General features: G+C 38.1%; 1 protein-coding gene across 13 annotated transcripts in view; it reads left to right on the forward strand.

Moving 5' to 3' along the window:
* The window catches only part of PARD3 (par-3 family cell polarity regulator), a 450,732-nt gene that overhangs the window by 424,435 nt on the left and 5,532 nt on the right, over window positions 1-20,765 (forward strand). For 12 of the 13 annotated variants that reach the window (XM_051609199.1, XM_051609195.1, XM_051609192.1 and 9 more), the window contains one exon: window positions 11,984-12,104. In XM_051609199.1, coding sequence (XP_051465159.1) covers window positions 11,984-12,104 — 121 coding nt within the window. Of the gene's footprint in view, window positions 1-11,983; window positions 12,105-13,138; window positions 13,156-20,765 lie in introns of all 13 variants that reach the window. The other variant, XM_051609202.1, reaches the window with a different exon arrangement.

Below are 20,765 nucleotides of genomic sequence, written 5' to 3' on the forward strand. Positions count from 1 at the left end.
ACTTTATACAGGGTCTCAAAAAACAGTTCTTAAGGAATGCTATTGTGTGTTTGTTGATACGGGAACACAAACACAGAGACAGTGAGTGACTTAAACAATTTTATTCTAATTATTTTTTCTGCCTAAGGATTAAAATGTTGGGTTATACTGCCACATCAGTTGACCATCACATTCTATCAGACATTCCTAGTACTAGCTTTTCATGGAATTATTAATTTTTCCACTATCTTGAACCCAAGTGAGCCATCTACAGTGGGTTTCATCTGCCCTAATATAATTGGCTAAAGCTACCCATTTAAGCCTGATCTCATCCCTCTACTCTTTGTCAATAGAGATAAGTAATGAGTTTTGAGGGTAATTGCATTCTAAGAAAGGTGCAGTGAATTACCCCCTGAAGTAACTTATTTCTCTGTATTTCCCTCAGAAAAGTTATAGATAGGTAGTTTTAACTACATACCTGCCTTTTAGATGATTAAAATTGCTTGAGAAAATTCCCACCTTAGCTTATTCTTGTAAATAGATTAGCTTTCCTATAAACTTTATCAGGCTAATTTGTCTCAGTAAACCACTGAAGTGGTGTTACAAGTAAATACCGTATTTCTGCTGCAGCAAGAAAAATACATATCTTTGGATATCTGAAGTTTACACTTGTCTTGAGACTAAGCAGCCCAACAACAATAAATATTAGAATTCAAGATTTCTAATCCAGTGTTTCAAAACATAGTGAGATCCTTGGCAATTACTGAGCATCCTGCATACTAAAACTGGAAAAATTCCTGAGAAAAATATATTTTTAACATTTCCAAAAGGAAAAATAAATGAAATAACTTGAAAATATCTTTAGTAGTGAAAGTTAAGTTCCAGCTGAATCACTAAATAACCAACTGAATTTTCGGTTAAAAGGTAAAAGTTGTTCTTGTTTGTCTTTGCCTGGAAATGTTTGGGGGAGGGGGGGTGTTAAATATATCTGTAATTGTTTTGCAATTTCTAGTTTTAAAGTTAATCAAGACAGTATAATGGTAAAGCATTATTAAAGCATCTCTTTTACTAATCTTTACAATAAAATGCTGAAAGGGTTTTTCCAGAAATCAGTTGTTTTGCAAAATATAATTTTGATATTTTTTTAATCACTATATGCAAATAACATTTATTTAAAATCTTAATTAGCTTATGTGCTAATTGGTATAAATCTTAGCGACAAATTGCATAAGAAGGCAGTGGATGTGAATTTAGGCACCAATTCAAGTAATCAATCTCTGCTTTGATATTTGTTTTTTCTTGGTTGAGTCATATGGGAAACTGCATGGAGGGGCACTAAATGATTAAATGCTTAACAGTAAGCTCAGATTTAAAGTTTTATTTAGAGGTTGCAGTTTATTTAGTGCCAAAAATAAAACAGTGGTTCCACATTTGTCTGTGTTTTATGCAGAATTTCTGATCTACTGCTGACGCTTCTAGTAGAGGGAGTCTCCCTAAGTTTCACATTTCAGAAACTGTCAGAAGCTTTGACCCAGGCTTGGTATCCTTAGGCCAGTAATTTTTGTTTGTTTGTTTTAATAGACAGCTTCTCATTTTGCACTTGGAAATTAGCCTATAGTTAGAGTAAGATCTGACATAAAATCAATCAAAATATTATTTGGAGATATATAATGCAATAGCACCTCTGTCAAAGAACAGAAATAATTATACTATAATTATGTTAACAGTTGGTAAGGACTGTGGGAGCCGTGTGAACTGTGTGCAATGTATTATCTCTTTAAATGTGCAGGCATTTTAAAGAGATTTGTATATACATGACTGTCTAGCGATGGACTGCTTGATACTGTAGTTTTATTTATACTTTAATGTACAAGAGCCACAAGAGTGGTCACAAGAGTATCAAAAACACTCTGTTGTGTTTTGCTAGTGACAACACCCCAGTACTTATTACCTAAGCATTTTCTGTCATCAAAGAGAAAACTACATGAAATACGTTTTGGATTTCTAGTATAATTTCTGTCAATGCATTAAACAATATCTAAATACCTTTTAAAGAGTGTATTTTTCCATTGAAGAAGAGGTAAATTTCATCACTTACAAACACAGTATATTGGTACATTATTTGAATAAAATGCTACTCACTCACTTTTGATTAATCCATCAAATCAAAATGGTTCAGTCTGAAGTTTTTTCTTCCTATTTATATATGTCTATAGACTCCTCCCATGAAAACACACAGAGGATTTTTCTCCACTCCCATGTTGGCTAGACATGTTCATGTTGGTGGACCTGTGGGTGGTAGTAGATGAAAAGCTCAACATGAGCTACCGGTATGTGCTTGCAGCCCAGAGGGCCAACCACATCCTGGACTGCATCAAAAGCATTTTACACTGTCTCCCACAGCATCCTTGTAGATAAACTGATGAGTATGGGCTTGGTGATCAGGTAGTGAGGTGGATCAAGAACTGGTTGAAAGGAAGAAGTCAGAGAGTTGTAGTCAATGGGACAGAATCTAGTTGGAGGCCTGTGACTAGTGGAGTCCCTCAGGGGTCAATACTGGGACCGGTGTTGTTCAATATCTTCATCAACGACCTGGATGAGGGAACAGAGTGTGCCCTCAGCAAGTTTGCTGATGACACTAAACTGGGAGGAGTGGCTGACACACTAGAAGGCTGTGCTGCCATTCAACGAGACCTAGACAGGCTGGAGAGTTGGGCAGGGAGAAACTTGATGAAATTCAACAAGAGCAAGTGTAGAGTCTTGCACCTGGGGAAGAAAAACCCCCTGTACCAGTACAGGGCTGACCTGCTGGAGAGCAGTGTAGGAGAAAGGGACCTGGGGGTCCTGGTGGACAGGAGGATGACCATGAGCCAGCAATGTGCCGTTGTGGCTAAGAAGGCCAATGGCATCCTGGGGTGCATTAGAAAGGGTGTGGTAAGTAGGTCAAGAGAGGTTCTCCTCCCCCTCTCTTCTGCCTTGGTGAGGCCACATCTGGAATATTATGTCCAGTTCTGGGCCCCTCAGTTGAAGAAGGACAGGGAACTGCTTGAAGGAGTCCAGCGCAGAGCCACAAAGATGATGAAGGGAGTGGAACATGTCCCTTATGAGGAAAGGCTGAAGGAGCTGGGTCTCTTTAGCTTGGACAAAGGAGACTGAGGGGTGACCTCATCAATGTTTACAAACACGTTAAGGGCGAGTGTCAGGAGGATGGAGCCAGGCTTTTTTCAGTGATGTCCAGTGATAGGACAAGGGGCAAGGGATGCAAACTGGAGCATAGGAGGTTCCATGTGAATATCAGGAAGAACTTATTTTCTGTGAGAGTGACAGAGCACTGGAACAGGCTGCCCAGAGAGGTTGTGGAGTCTCCTTCACTGGAGACATTCAAAACCCGCTTGGACACGTTCCTGTGTGATGTGCTCTGGATGACCCTGCTGTGGCAGGGTTTAATGAGGCTTTGTGCAACCTGGTCTAGTGTGAGGTGTCCCTGCTCATGGCAGGGAGGTTGGAACCTGATGATCTTTAAGGTCCCTTCCAACCTTAACCATTCTGTGATTCTATGGCTCTGAAGCAGATTTTATACTGTAGAACCACTGCAGTGGTTGAGTCTTGTAAGTGTGCTAGAGTGAACTGGGCTGTACCTCCCTAACAACATCCATGCCATGCAGGTGGTGTTGGCTACAGAGAGATGTTCCTTTTTAAAAATAGCTGCCAGACTTTAAGAAGTGACTGCTCCCTTGCTGATTGTGGATGCCCCTCTGCTGAAGATTTCTGCCCCCACATCTCAACCAGCAAGGAGGTGAGAGGGAGCTCTTCCTAAGTGGCTTCCAGCAAGCAGCTGATTAGCTTAAACAGAGACAATGACTGACATAGCCCAGAGCCCACTACTGATCTTTCCGATGATCCCTTCTGCTGGCACAGGAATGGTCAGCTAGATCCAGGAGAGGATTTCTTCTCTGTGCTCTTTGTTAAATGTCTTTGTATTACTGTGCCAGGCAGTCCTTCTTCTATTGACACAAAATAACCTGTGATGCCTAATTGTGGATGTTCATTAGACCTAACAGCACTGGAGCCATCATTGTCTGTTCAGTTAGGACAGGAAGATACTTAGAAGGTCAGAGCCTGCCTCTCCCCACCTGCCTTTAAAGTAGTTTTGTATTTCATTTAGAAACAAAATGCAAATTTTTCCCTTGCTCTCCACCGGTATTTTTCTTTATTGTCTTTTCCATCACTTATTAAATCTTTGTGTGTATTGCTGTCATTTCCTGAACATCTTCATATGAAATTCACCATTAGATGTGATGTATTTTCTTTTAGGTTACATGTGGTGTTTGTTGGTTTTTTTTTAAACTTGGAAAATGCACTACCCTCTAACAATGGCTGTAACAAGTTTTGTGTGGCTGAAAATTGGCTTGGCTTCTATCTGCAAAATCTAACAGCTCCAAAGAAAGGCTTAGAGTTCATGATAACCCAGTAGCCAAGTATCTGTTTTCAGATGTTTATAGCAAGCTCCTAAAAATCTCTGCTTTTCTTCTTGGTAGAAGAATTCCCCTGAAAAGTAAGACTGGATTTCTGTCTCTGGTGAGCAGGCTCTGACAGGCTAATAAGGAAGAGTGATGGTGGCAATAAAAAGGGTCTTGGGTGCATTCTTCGGATTTCACTAGTTGTAAAATGATGGCCCTGCTGCAGAGGGCCACAGAGGGACTTGAAGTGAAATCTAGCCTGGAGAGTTTGAAGAGACTGTTGCAGTGAAGTGACCTCCCCATCAGCTCCAGCTCTCCGCATTGTTTATGGCCATCATGTCAGAAGTGAGTGCTGAATTAAGAGCATTTGAGATTACCTTCTTAACCTAGGGAGCAGAGATGTATGGTTTTGATTTTTAATGACTTACCCTGTCAAAACTGGTGTGAAATTATCAACAAGTTGCAATGTCAAGATCTGGAATTTCACTTCATTCGCTGATGAAAGTGTGTGCATTTGGGGACTTGCATAACTTCTTTGTGGTATTGGAGTTGATGACTACCACTGTGAAGGTAAACTGGGAGTGACATGAAACTTCCTGATGAGCTGATTTCACATGCATACATACTGACATAAATCCTAAGTTTTAAATCCATGTTTTGATGGAATTAATATGCTGAAGTGTGTAGGTATGAGTACAGGTAGCATGTTAGATCTTGCCTGTCACATTAAGCCAATCCATGAATTTAGCTGCCTTTAAGAACTGTAGACTTTAAAGGATCTCTAATGCTCTGTGTTTATTTAGAAAATATGAAATGGCAAGAGAGAAGGATTTTTATAACCTTGTGAGCAGTAGAAATAAGCTAAGATTGAGAAAGATCTGGGGGAAAAAAAATTCAGATAGGATGTATACCCTTCAGCATGCAAGAAGCTGCCCTTGTTAGAAAGTAACTTTGCATGCATAATTAATTTAGCAGGGTGTTCAATTTCTTACAACTAGAACAGAAATTGAATTCAGGTGTTTGGTGAACATATGGGGGATTTACTGTGATTTTATGACCTGTGGTTGGAGTGTAAAACCCCAAGATACTAGCTGATAAAACTTAATGAAGCTTGTGCAGAGAAGCTATTTTTATTTGCAGTTTTGTAATTCATACATTTTTGGTCTTTTTACACCTCTCTCCCACCTTTTAATGCCTTATTTCCAACAAACTCTTTGACACTTGAGAAAAACAAAAGTAGCATAGAGTAAACCTTTCTATGCCTCCTTTCATGTTACCACTGCACTCTTTAACAAGTACATTTGTCGTCTAACAAATTTGATTTCTTTCTCAGCTGATTTTTTTTTTTTTTTCTCAAACTGACTGGAGTAATTCTGTAACCAAACAACTCTTAAATGATGCCAGCCATGGTTGCTCCTGATTGTGTACCATGCCCATGTGTGTTAATATCCATGCGTTCATGGAAAATCTATTCCCTGGTATCTCAAGAAGGACCTTATTTAGGACACGCTCTCAGGAAAGAATCAGCTGGGTTGCTTACCGTCATTGAAGTTTGAGGACTGCTATATAAATGTCAAAAAAACAAACCGTAAAACAATACAATAGGAGAAGACCAACCAGCTGTGCCAGTCTGGTGGCAGGAAGGAGATGGTGCTAATTCTGTCTCTGCTCATTTGTCATCAGCCCTGTGGTGTATGGGCACGGTCATCTCTGTCTCTGACCATTAAGAAATCTGTTTAAAGTGAACAGACCAGCAGACTGTGTATTTGAGTATGGTGCTAACTTTGGGCCTGTTAAAGGGCATACTTTCATTTTATTTTACATCTGTGGCTTTTTGTAACAACTTGACAGTTTTGGCTTATCCACCCTCAAAGGCCAACTGAAACAGACAAATCCATCTGCTTGGAGTAAGCAGCATGGCAAGAGGGTGCTCAAGTTTCATTAAATGTGGCAGAAGCTTTTATATGAGATTTTCACCATTCTGCTTTCTGTTGGGTTGTTTTCATCATGCTTAAACCACAGAGGAAGGGGCTAATTTTGTGGTCACTCAGCTAGATCTGAACTTTGGCCAGGGTGTGTGCTGTCACCTAAGATACAGCCACCAGAGTGAGGACATTGTTCATCCACAATGGGACAGAAGTAAACTCTTTTTCTGCTCCTCTCTACCTGTATACACAGGTAATTTCAAATTCAGCTCTTGATTTTTAATGACACAAGTAATCTGTCCAAATGGAAAGGAGTTTATTTTGTACAAATAGATGATAGCTGCTTGCCAGCCTGAAGTAAAGAAGAACCCATCTGTGTTTTATAGCTGCTATCCAGGATCTAATAGCTGGTCAGACCAGTAAGTCCCTGGCAGCTCCAATCTGTGTTAAAAGGTTTCAAGGTGTAAAGAACACTGTTTGCTAACCTTTTGGTTTTTCTAATCATGTTGCAACTGCCTAGTGATGTTGTTAAGACCCTTTTCCATGCTTTTTCAGGTCAATAACATTTTTTTTCCAAAGCTTTAGTCGTCCCTGTTCAGTAGCATGTTTATATCTACTTTATCACCCTGAAAATCTGTCTGTTTTGAAAGGATTACAACTCTGTACATCAGTGCATGACATCACACTGAGACATTGCTTAATGATCTGAGACTCTGATGGTCATTGCTGTGGCTTCTTGTTTCTAGAATATGTGACAGCTCTGGCCTATCTAAGCCTTCTTTACAGTTGCAGTTTTAGCCCATGCTAGTGGTTGAGTGTTTTAAAGCAGCACTCACAAATAGCTGATTGTGACATGTGCCATCTGCAGATGGAAAGCAATGGGGCGCCAAGTAGAGATGTGATACAAGGAAGACCAGCGACTTTACAACCCAAGTTAACTTCGGCCCTAAAAGTCTTTCCTTGATTTTTATTTCTTTTAATAACATTTAATAATGAGAGCACTTTGATAGAAGAACATCACTTGCATCTTATGATTGGAGATGCTAATTGTCTTCTGTAAGTTCACAGCCATCCTGCTATTAAGTAAGCAGAGGGAAAGGCTGTCTGGCCAAGCTGTAGTTGCTGTAGAGAGCTTTAATTCCAGTTTCACCAAAAAGTTTAAAACTAGCATAGGTCAAATCTTCATTAAACTTTGGATTGATTTCAAGTCAAACTCCTTCCTTCCTCTTGGTATTCTTGAATTATTTGAGGTACTTTTACCTTTAGATTTTCAGCTCCTTTGAATGAAAATCTCCAACAAAACATGATGCATTTAGTTAAACTTTGGAGGACTTGCACCATACCATTGCAAAAGTAAAAAAGGAGTTTAAGCAGCAGGAACACCTGCAGCCCTGCCTCCTAGTAATCTGTTGATATGACCCTACTGCTCTTGGATTAACTAATCCAATGAAGCAGAATTCATTTTGTTTAAGACCGACTAAGGACTTTCACACTGGGCATAATTTGTTTAGATCTGTCCCAGGGGATAATGATGTGACTTACATAAGGACTTGTAGATAAAATAGAATATCACAGGAACTAAAAAGGAATAAAGTTAGGTTTGCACTTTTGGTTCCAAAATTGTATTCGTGACATTTTTTAATTCTGATTATGAATTTTGCATTTTCCTCCTTCTGGAAGTAGTAATTGTTCACTGAGGGTTGAATGAGATATCAAGTGGGTGTACCAAGTGTTCCCTGAGTGCACTGGGAGACATAAAAAATGGCAAAAAAGCTCTGATGATAAAATTAACTTAATGATGGTAGGCATGAAAAGAAATGGGAGACAGCATGGCAGGTCAGGATGGAGACATGCAAAACTTCACGGAGTCGCATCTGGGGAAGAACAACCCTATGTACCAGTACAGGTTGGGGGCTGACCTGCTGGAGAGCAGTGTAGGAGAAAGGGACCTGGGGGTCCTGGTGGACAGGAGGATGACCATGAGCCAGCAATGTGCCGTTGTGGCTAAGAAGGCCAATGGCATCCTGGGGTGCATTAGAAAGGGTGTGGTAAGTAGGTCAAGAGAGGTTCTCCTCCCCCTCTCTTCTGCCTTGGTGAGGCCACATCTGGAATATTATGTCCAGTTCTGGGCCCCTCAGTTGAAGAAGGACAGGGAACTGCTTGAAGGAGTCCAGCACAGAGCCACAAAGATGATGAAGGGAGTGGAACATGTCTCTTATGAGGAAAGGCTGAAGGAGCTGGGTCTCTTTAGCTTGGACAAAGGAGACTGAGGGGTGACCTCATCAATGTTTGCAAATACGTTAAGGGCGAGTGTCTGGAGGATGGAGCCAGGCTTTTTTCAGTGATGTCCAGTGATAGGACAAGGGACAACGGGTGCAAACTGGAGCATAGGAGGTTCCATGTAAATATCAGAAAAAACTTCTTTCCTGTGAGAGTGACAGAGCACTGGAACAGGCTGCCCAGAGAGGCTGTGGAGTCTCCTTCACTGGAGACATTCAAAACCCGCCTGGACACGTTCCGGTGTGATGTGCTCTGGGTGATCCTGTTCTGGCAGGAGGGTTGGACTAGATGATCTTTTGAGGTCCCTTCCAACCCCTAAGATTCTGTGATTCTGTGAAAATTAGAGCAGCTAAATAACATAGAAAATGAGAACAACATTGAGAGGAAACTGGAAACCAAGGGAAGCCAACCTGAATTATAGTCTAAGACCTCAAATAATATTTTCTTTGAAGTCTCTTAGCTCTCTTTAGCTGCTTGCCTTTTCCCTTTTGCTCTTCTAAACCAAATGGTTAATTTTTTCATTAGTATTATAAATTCACTGACTTGACCTCGCTTTCTGAGTCTCACAGACTTTTTAAGCACAAAGAAATTTGAATAGATAGACAAGTGGGTTTGTCTTTTAATTTAGATCTTTCTTTTCTGTCAAATAGACCTTTTTTAAAATTCACGTCTTTTGCAGTTTTCTAAATTTGGGTCATGTCCCTTGCTTTTCAGATAAAATAGAAATACTTTTAAAAGATTTATATTCTCTGCCATTATTGAACCTTTTAATAACTTGAATAACTATTCTTAAATCAGCTTGACTTCTATTTTCTTTTCTTCTTTCTCTCTTTTTTTTTTTTTTGTGTTCTGTTTTGTCATTAGAATAAGTTCTTCTTAGCTCTTGAGATAAGTTAATCATAATCTCAGAATTCTTTTTGTCCTTGTTATTCCGTCTGCAGAGTAAAGGGCTTCAAATTAATGCATTTACCATTTGGGAGAAGTCATTTTGGCTTCATGGCATAAACACTATGGATTTGCTTGCTATTCCTCTGTTGATGTAATTGTTTTAATAAATAACCATCAAAAAACATGCAGAAGTCCTCAGACCTGTAATAACCCTTCCAGTAGCCCATTTTGGGACTGGTAGAGTGTGCTTGTTTCATATGATGCCAGGGTTTAGTGCAGTACTTTGGAGCTTTACCCTCTGCTATGCTTTGCCATTGGATAAGTGCTCCAGTGTCACCTTTGCATTGTGATCCCTTACTGGTTTAAACAACCTTGATTAAGGAAGGCTGAGTATTTACTAATCATCTTGAGAAATTTGAAGTGCTTTCCTAGTAATTTTGCACTAAAGTTCAATGGCATTTCTCTTTCAAACACATGTTCTTTTACAAGAAATATTAATACTTAAAGTATTTTTCTATGTTTAAATATAATTTGTCTTACAGAAAACACTGTGTAGAAAGCATTGGATTACTTGTTTGTTATATTAACAATACCAATTTTAAAAATCAACAGACCCTTTAAAAATATTTTGTATGTCTTGTGCTGGATTGTGATGATAGCATTAAAATGTGCAGTGTATAGCAATGCATCAGAAAAAGAACAAGTGGTTGTATAGTGAAGCTGGGCAGACTTTGACAGTAAGGAATAAATTTACATAACATAAAACTGCAAATGGAGATAAGCCGTTTGACAAAATTAAGTTGAATTAAGGAAATAGAATTAGCAACACACCTACAATGGAGCGGAAATTTTGAAAATGCCACAATGTTTCATTTTCATTTGTGCTAAATAAAGCTTTAGTTTAATTGTGCTTTTCAAAATGGCAATTTGCGCACAGACGTTGACCTACACTATAAATAAAACATTTGTTAAAGCTCCAATTTGAAAAAAAAAAACAACAACACAAAAAACCCCCAAAAAACACTTCCCTAAATTCCTTCCTTTTCTTTACCTTTGGTTTCAAAGAAAAGAAAAAATCCAAACCTCTTCAGAAATTAGCCTTTGCTAGACCCATGCTAATTTTCTGTTTGGCCAGCAAAACACTGATAAGCTCCATTTATTAGCACTGAAAGGAGTGGGAGGTAACATCTTGAACACCTGCGGCCTCCAATCCACTGCACCTACCAGTCCCAAAAGACATGGAAAAGAGTCACAAATGGACTCCAGAATCGTCTCTTTTCATATGAGAGAAGACAAAGGATATAAATTTACTGTGTTTTATTGTGTTCTGTCCAATAACAGGAATCTATGGAATTGCTTTCCATTGTCTCCCTGCAGATTTCTCTTTTGAAACAAAGTAATAGCTGACCATTCGTCATCACCTCTTTTGAAATAAACAGTAAAATGCAGGGCTTAGGAAAGCCATAATAAGAAATTAAAATGCTTCTGGTTAGTCTTGATAGAACATATTTGTTTGTCAGGGTTCCTGTGATTCCCACATTAACAAGTTTGAAATACAGTGGGGGTTGTAGGGGTCAAGTGCAAGTGCACAGCTGGAAAAACAGGAACAAGATTAATAAATATCCACTTTCCCTCTGCCCTGTGAAATAAGCCATTCCTGTGCACATTTCATTAGGGTTTCACATAAAGCTGTTCTATGTAGAGCAGATTATCTGTGGTAGGCATTGTTTAAAAAAATGATGATTTGGAAGAGTGGAAGATTCAGGGTGTGCTGGTACTTGGTGGTACCTGCAGGGCTGAGCTCTCCCCAACTGCCAGCATCCATGGAGCACCAGCCAGCACTGGCCTGCTGGGGTGCCTTCCTGCATCCCATGCTGTCACATGGAGTGCTCTTTACTGGCCCCCAAGCCTTTTAATACTTTCAGACTGATCAGTTTAAAAGACTTGTTAAAAACAGAACTAAGGGATGAGAGGCTCTTATTGATTGGAGAAAATAATCAAATTTTATATAGGTAGGGCCTTCAGACTTTGTAATGAATTTGATGTGAATAAAGGTCTGCCAGTACTACGGTATATTGATTGGGGAAAAGTATCTGTCATGTTTATTCAGTAGCCGAGATCATTAGAACTTTTAATTTCCCTTTGTGTTAAGTCTGACACTATTGCATATACTCCTTTTCATTTCTAGAAGTAACATAGACTGAAAAGATGCCAGCAATTTGTGAACATTTTTAGGAATAGCCTCATTCATCTTATCCTTACGCTATCTGAAGTTTCATGAGTCAGACAGCATTCATCATATTTAAAAAACTAAAGATATTTGTACTTAATTCTTGGAAATTATTTTAAAGTCTGTACTCCTACACTGTAGTAGCAGTCCCTTGCTAAGAAATTACATTCACAGATGGCAGTTCTGAAGCATGTTGATCATGTCCATCCTCCCTCTTTTAGCAACAGGTCAACCCCTAACAATCATGACCGGATACAGCGCCTGAGACAAGAGTTTCAGCAAGCAAAGCAAGATGAGGATGTGGAAGACAGGAGACGTACTTACAGTTTTGAGCAGCCATGGGTAAGTGTATGGAGTTATCAAATCTGGAAAGGTTCCCTACCTTCCACTCTCCATGGGTTGGTTGGGGGCAAAACGATAGAGATGCGGGATCTTCTGCCTCCAGACTCCAGTCCTGTCTGTTATCCACATTTTTAGTACATTGAAGTTTATTTCATTTTTAAATTTCTTCAGCCATCTGTCCTGTGTGCATATAACATTATTTGCTCTGTGTTCAGACTCTTGACTGTGTGAGTTATCACTTAGATTTTTTTTTGCCTCAGAGGCAATATCAATTATTTTGAAACTTTCTAGGAAAATTAGAATAAAGCACATACTAATGAGAAATAATTTAGAAAGCACATGTAACCTTGTTAATGGTATTTTTCTCTGAAGCAATATCACTGTGATTCATTCTTTTCCTTAAGAGAAAGAGCTATGTACTTTCACAGTAAAAAAGGATAGATACGCATAACATGCTTCACAATACTCCTTTACCACTTATATTAGACAAGACAGTTCTGTCTCAAGATATACATCCTAATTGATCATTTAAATCCTGTTCAATCTGATCTAGCAATGTGATACAATTATGTAAATCCATGTGCTTATCTTGTTTAACATAATGGAATGAATTAGTGTTGCTTTTTAATCAATTACGTATCCTAAATTAGGATACTTTAAATATGGGACAAATATTTTACTGTATTTTTGTTTAAAGCTCCAGAATAAAGACAGTGAACAATTTGCTTGCATTCCCAAAAAAGTGTGAGCTGAATGACAGCAGTAGAATCTCTCTGATTCTTCTGAAGCAGGTGTAGATGGTGGGTTTTAGTTACTCAGCATCACAATGCACACAAGACTGAGGTGGAACAGCTGAAGATCAGCATCTGTGTGCACGAGGTCACTGAGAACAACTTAGGTAACATTGTAATGCATATTTCATCTTTGGTTACCTATTGTGTTGGATATAGAAGGTTATTTGACTTTGTAGGGTCTTTGTGTCCTTGTCTATCTTAAACTCACCAATTTGACCCTGTGGTGTTTTTGACATGCAGCATGGAGAGGAACTAAGGTAAATGTATCCCTAAATGACCTAAAATTGCTTTAACATACTATATCAGGATATGGACTTCTCTTTTCCCATGTTAGAAAACCTCTAACCTTCTCTGAAATTGAATAAATGAAATAAAGATTTATTTTATGACCAGATGTTTTCAATTTGATGTGATGAAGATAATTTGATAGCTCATCAGAGTTGTAGTGTTTTTGGTTTGTAGCAGTTGTAGCAGATTTTGGGTGACAGGGGGCTGGGTGTAGGAGGTACTTTCCCATTATGCTGGTTTGTCTCCAATGAGAGATTTGAGCACCATTCTTGGGAGAACTGTGTATGAGAAAAACTTGCAGTCTTGAAGACTTGGGAACTTAACTACTGAAGGTCATGGGCCAAATTGTTGTATATCTAAATGCCATAGCAACTTTAGATGGGCAGCTTGGCTTGTATTATAGTTACTTGTAATGAGTGAGGAGGGAATTATTTGGATGACAGGCTGATTACCTTAGGAATGGAATAATTTCCTAAATTGTGGGTCAGAACACTGACCTTTCCTTTTTCTCTTATTCAAACAAATGGAATCTCTCTGTTTACCCCCCTTCTGCAGATCATGCAAATGAGCTCAAAGTGACTAATTCAGCTTAATGTATTAATATTAATTCTGAAGCTTACTGTAGCTTTCCTGGGAGCTGCTCTGTTGTTAAACAGAAATGTTTTATTTTTATAAATAAATAAATAAATAAAAATGCCCAGGGTATTTTTTTAATTATAATTTAGGGTTTTTTCCATCATGTACTCCATCCTTTCAAGATCACAATGCTTGGAACGGATAAAGCAATGATCTCATCCATTTCAGCAGTTCAGTCACTTTGGTGCTAAGGAGCCCTAACCCTCTCTCTTAAGGAGTGTGTATTACTTTAAGATATTCATTTTAAATGACAGACTTTGTTAAGACACCCTCTCAAAACAGATCCAGATGTATTATTAAATACCCATGACACAGAAAAATGCAAAAATGGTTTATAATACATATGCAGAAAAATACTTAGATACATTCATCAACATCTTTTCAGTCTCTCCATCTGTAAGCTGTTGGTTACAAACCACAGCAGTGAAAAGTGCACCTGTACATGGACCATTGTTGAAAAGTGTGTTTTCACCTGAGGGAGATGGCTTGTGCAGCCAGCAGAAACAAAGGGCTTTACAGCCAGAGAAGCCTCTGAGAACATGACAGCAGCCAAATCTGACCTGGTTTGGATAGAAAGAGAGGAAAAAAAAATAAATCCACAAAGTGTGTGCTATGAGGTGATAAGTAGTTTGCATTTCTCATTAACAAGATGATGGGAGGGTTGAGGATAAGGGAACAAAGTGCTGATGTGATGTGGGACTATTGGTTACTTTAAGGAAGTGTAAACGAACACAAAGTTTGCAGTGTAAGTAATGGATTCTGATGGAAATCTGGCAGCTCTGAGGATATTTAGAGGAGCTCAATAGCCCAGAAGCCCACTAATACATTATCAGAATGATCCTGTGAGCGTCACCAACTCCAATCCATCCCAGACTATTAATGGCCTGTGACACAGGAGTCTGGTGTTCTGAGACAAATACCTTCAGTCTCTTCCACGGGCTGGAGGCAGATCTCTATGCTATGAAGCACTATATCATGCTGGCTCTGAGCAATACCTGTGGCAGAGAGACCAGCACCTGACCCCATCCCTTTCTGGCTGTTCCTGTCAGGTGAAGGTTGTTTCCCTGTAGATGAGCAATGCGGCAGAGCTAAACTTCTGGCACGGCTGCGTTTGCCCTGCCAGTAAACAAAATACTTGACTGCCTGTGAGTGTTCATACAGCATCAGGAAGCTTAACTGACATAAAAAGTGATAGAGCTGGAATGAGATGACACCATCTATTAACAGTTCTGCTCAAGGCCATTTGAATGACACACTGTTAAGGCTTAATAACTGACTAACTGTCACAGCATCTCTAAACCACGCTAGTTCTGCAGTTGTGTCAAAGCTTTATGGAAAAGGGTTTTGCATTTGTTTATTGTAAGATAATTTTCTCAGGCTTCATAATGTTTTTTCTCTTACATGGCTTTTTGGTTTTGGTGTTTCAAAAAACAAGGTACAAGAGGGTTTCAAGGGCAATACTATGTGCTGGATGTTACACAGGAAAAACAAAAAACAAAACCAAAACAAACAAAAAGCAAACACCACCATAAAATATGATTAATCCATTTTCTGGACAGAGTTTGCAGAAATGTGTATCCAGGCATGTAGAATTTCATGGAGTTGCAGTAGGTCTGCTAATATGTAAGGCCATATTTGTTGCTATGACATTTTTATCCCAATGCAGGATTCTCTGGGGCTGATTTTTTTCTGTTTGGTACCAAAGTGGAGTCCCTAGTTTGTGTTCTTTTCTGCGTAGTATTGGGTCTGTTGAGGTTTGCACCAGTTATGTGGGTTTGGAAATTCTGATTGTAATTTGTTTCATATCTCGTATTTTTGCCTAGTCATAGCTTAATTAAAAGATCCCTACCTTGAGTAACAAAACCACAGCCTTATAGACCCAAATATCATGGGAGTGAACAATCCAATTTTAAAATGAGCATATTAAATCCATTTAAAACACTCCAACTGCTTGCCAGTCCTGCTTTTGGAAGCATACAGATGATCAAAAAAACCTCAAAAATGCAGAAGGGACAAGAGTTGGTGGTTTATTTCTTCATCTTTGAATAAAAACAAACAAACAAGCATCAGTGCTAAAAATGGAAAGTGTCAAATTCCATTCAGAAATACAGTCTTCTACAGTCATTCCAGATCAGTTTAGATGTTGGGAGAAAATTGGCATTGAGAGAGCAGCTGATCAAATTCCACTTTAAGTATTTAGGAGTCAAAAATATTTAAAAAATTTAAAAAATTACAGCGAATATAAAAATAAATAAACTACATGACTTATCTGAGTAAAGCTTTAATTACATGCACAAATTTGTCAAAAGTAAATAACTGCATTATTCTCATAAAGGAGATACTGCAGAGATCCCAATAACACATTGAAGAATGGCTTGATAGATAAATGCTCAGAAAGTTTAAGAGACTATTCTTGTTTATTCTGCTGTGTGTTGGTGTGTAGATCTTGTCTCTAAGCCAGATTTAAGGAATTAAAATATTCTTTTTTATCTGCTTTTGGTATTTGTTTCTTATCCCTGTATTAAAATTCTTGACCTACTCAAAGACATAATGAATTTTAAATAGTCTAAAATTATTTTAGAGAAACAAAAGCCTGTTTTTTATCACTGTAACTTCCTCTGTAACATACTACACCTGGAAAAATGACAACAGACTATATTCAAAACAAGCCTTTTAAAGCTTATATCAGGCTGTAAATTATATAGAATTATTCAACACATTAATGAGGAAGAAAAGTTGTACATTACATCTTTCTATTATGAATCTATCTTGAGAGTCTTTCAGGATATTTTACTGAAGATATTAGGTAATATCTAATGGAGAATTGCAGTAGACAAAGAATACCTTGGAAGCTAAATTGCTGTTTCTCCTACCTCAGTCCCTTTCAGAGAGGAAACCAAAATTAAGCAGGGCAGCCTCTCCACAAGTACTTTCTGTTCAACTGAATAGTTAATATGCATTCTGTGTCAAAAAAGGATTTAATGAAATACCAGTTATTTAGACTCTTGACTTCAAAAAATTTTCTATTAAACTTTTTTCCCCTATTCATTTCAGTCTCCCAGTTTATGTGAAAGAGAAAATTAAGACAGAACATTTTGAAAAGAAATTAAATAATTTTGGTTTGCAAACAGACATGTTTATTGCTCACAGGCATCCAGTGCATGTAAACACCCCAGGCAGCATTTCAGGGCTCTCTAAGTGGTTTGTTTCTACCATATGCGAGATTTTCTTTCTGCTGCTGCGATGCACAGAATGAAAATCTTAGCCCCACAGCTTCCTGCATATACACCATAGAAAAAATATGCAAAGGGATGGGATTGTCTTCTAATATGGGGTTTGAATTAATACACACACACCTGTTGGCAATTTTTAAAAGAAATATTGCTATAAATTCTCTTCACTGTAGCAACATAAACAAAAAGATGGAAGTAAAAATAGTTTTCAAAGACATCTCCCAGAACCATTGGATGTTTTTCATCATTCCTTATTTTGGTATATAGTGTTACTGGATTGTCTGTCATCTGTGCAAAGTACATTTACACATAAAGCAGGCAAGGTCATTTAATCTTATCTATTTCTAATTAGTCCTGAACTAATGGACTATTTTGAGTGCTCACGTCCAGCAGCTTCCCAGGTGAACTTGAAACTTCTGGGTTAAACACAGAACTTAATGTGGAAAAAAAATTAGCATGTTTATTTTAATCTTAAATAAGAGTCTTTTTTAACAACTAAAAAAATATTAAGGGACTTGTTCCTTTAGTAATCTCCCTCTTAACTGTTTGTTTATCAGCACAAAGAAGATTTTTGAGTTTAAGTAAGCATTTCTCCCAGCTTCTCCCTATAGCAGTAGGCTGTGAGATCAGTGTGTCACATCAACTGGTGGATCTCCTGTCATCTGAACTGGCTGGATTTCCCTGAAAATCCAGTGCCTTGGATTGCCCCCATGATCTCCTCTCTCATATTGTGTGGCAGCTTTGATTCCTGCCAGTCCTGGATCCACGCTGCTGCCACTCTGAGCTACCCTCCATGGGCAGAAATGCTGCTCTGCAGGGAGGGAAACTGTGTGCAGCCACTGGCTTAGCTAGGAAAGAGAAGAGGGACCTTTAGCCCTAAAATATGCTGCCCTTTACTCCAAATAGTGGTCCATGCAACAGGAGCACTGGGGGTACATTCTCTGTGAAATGAAAAAAACTGCATAAAGTGATAAATGCATAGAATCTTGTAACTTTGCAGCCCTGGTTTTAAATGAATGCCTCTTGAAGAAGAGAGCTGTGTAATTTCATGTATCTTAAAGCACAATTTTACATGCTGAATATTGTTTAACAATGCTGAATGCAAAACCAATCATTGCCACTTAAAGGTATTGTGGAAGACATGAACATACATTGATTTGTATAATGCAGCCTTGGTTGTTGTTGTGGCCTTGACCACATCCTGATTTGAAAGGTCAGGGTTTGTCACACATCTCATAGCAAACAAGGCCAGAGTTCTTATCAATCTGTACTGTGAAGACTGAGCTGGTACCGGAGCTGTTGGGTTATTTCAGGTTATAATAGTTGTACTTAGCCTTGTGTTGATACCAGTTTTAAAATTACTGTGATATGTATTCCTTCTGTGTGTTTTTTTTTGTTGTTGTTGCTGTTGAAAGATGTGAAAGGAGTTCAACTTTTTTTTTGTAATCTCCTCCATTTTGTGCTGGCATAAGTGGGGCATGCATGTATATAGATGTCCATTTGTGTACAAATTTTGTATAAGTATATATGTATAATGGTATATTTTGGAAATTGAGACAAAATTACCTGTTAGCTTCTGATTACTAAGTTTACTTATGATAGAAACATTTTTTGTTTGGATAATTGAATTGAATTGTTTAATTGAAAACAGATTGAAAAGAAATTGCTGTATAGAGATTTGCATTTTTCAGAACAAGGATCCAAAAGGAGTATGTTGAGACTTTATATTGTCATAACCATATATCAAGAACATTGATTATGGTATCACTGAGGTTTTTAATGAAAATACTTGGAAGAAAGGCCTTTCATTAATAAGATGGTTGAATGTACCTGTCTATGTGTTATGTTCTAGAATATTTATTACATACAGAGTATTTTTATGTCTCATTGCCATATTTTTCATTTTCAAGCATTTTCAATGCTTGAAATCAGGTAGCAGATGCGATTATATGAATAGTTTATTGTAGATGTGAACAACATGCAGACAGGACTTTAAATAAGTATCTTTTTCAGATTAGTTAAGTGTTGCAAATCCACTTAATTTAAGAGGGCATACAGGTACTCCTACCTTTTGAAAATCAGATAATGGATTTTAGATGTTTGCCTTTAGACCCATTAAAATATAAATGTTGACCATTAGATGAAATTCTTTGTGAACTGCTGGGAATCCAGACCTTACTCCTCAGATCTGGTCACTCTGGGCATGAACTACAGCAGACAAACAGGCATGATGCTTCTGCCTCTATTACCCATTGGTTCCTGTGTGCATTTAAAAAAACAACAACTCTGAACCTAAGTTTTGATCTTAGTTCGTTCATAGTGCATCAGGGCTTTCAAAACATCTGTCTCTTTAATAAAGGCTTTTGTGGCAACTTAGGTCTCTGCACATGTATGTGCATGTACTTGCATTCATGCTTTCTAGGTGATGCATTTTACTGTCTTGCATAAGCCTAAATTGAGTAGCAACTCATTTCTAGTTCCAGCCATTTGATAATTTAACCATTCCATGCTGTAAAAGGCTTTAATATGTAATATGTACAGTGAACTGAAAAAAGTGAAACTGTTTTCAAATAAAGAGAAGCAATTCTGATTTAATCTCTTATCTCTGATAACTACTTTCTCATATATGACATAGCTGTAGCTTTCCAACTACATGCAAGCTTTCCAAGATGGTTAAAGTGGAACCCATTAAATGAGGAGATTGACTCTAAAATCTTAATTTAAATGTTTTTATTCCTTATGGAGAAGTTGAAATGGGAGTCTCTAAGTTTCCCCCTGGTTCTCTATAAGCTGCTTATAACCACACTGGAGAGAATTCACAAATAAATCTTGTGATTTTCAGGTAATCACTTGCTTCCATAAGCTTAGCCCTTCAATAAAATACCAAATGTCAGAACACTCTCAATGAAGTCAAGAAAGTTAGAAATGTTGACATATGCAATAACTGAAACTCTCCTCTGCATGTGTTGCCCTTATTTAATATAGGAGGAAATCTCCATGGGGGTGGTTGGTTTGGACACATACCTGTACAGCTTATTAATTTCTAAGAAAATTTCCCACAAGGCTGACACACAATTCTGTTTTCTCAACTTCTTGCTTCATCATACCATTCCTAAAACATTTTTCATTAGACAGTGCTTCATTGGTGTTTTTTCAGAGTAAATCTATTCTGAAGTAGGCATCATTGTTCTGTTAAGTCTCCTCTTAAGTTCTCCAGTACTCCTAGTCTGTGCTTTCACATTCTGATTCTTCCACACAATAATCTTCTTGTAGGGGGAAAAGCACTTGTTCACAAAATTGTGTCCATTAAATTCTGAGCTGACACCGATGCTCTGTCTGAAGTGTATTGTTATTGAAAGGGAAGTTTATAGAAGTTGTACACCTGTTTCAAATTTGTTGTTTCTGGCAACCTGCAGGTACTTGACTACCCAGTAAGACAAGAAGTTTGTGTCACAGATGACAATTTTCTAATTTCTAAAACCTGGATGTGCAAAGCTTTTGAAAAGCTTTTATCTTGCAGATGTTTGTCAGCCATGATTATATCTTTCTGATGCAGAAATTATAATGGCAAAAAACAGAAGTTATGTTTGTTTTGAGGGCGGGCACCCACAAGAAGGCAAAAAGTACTTCAACAAAAGCAGGTCTGAGACAAGCTGTTTCAGTCCCAGACTCAGAAAAGTGGTTATGCTCCCTAACCTCTCAGTGATTAG

Source organism: Apus apus, chromosome 2 (assembly GCF_020740795.1).
Source record: "Apus apus isolate bApuApu2 chromosome 2, bApuApu2.pri.cur, whole genome shotgun sequence".
Lineage (NCBI taxonomy): Eukaryota > Metazoa > Chordata > Aves > Apodiformes > Apodidae > Apus > Apus apus.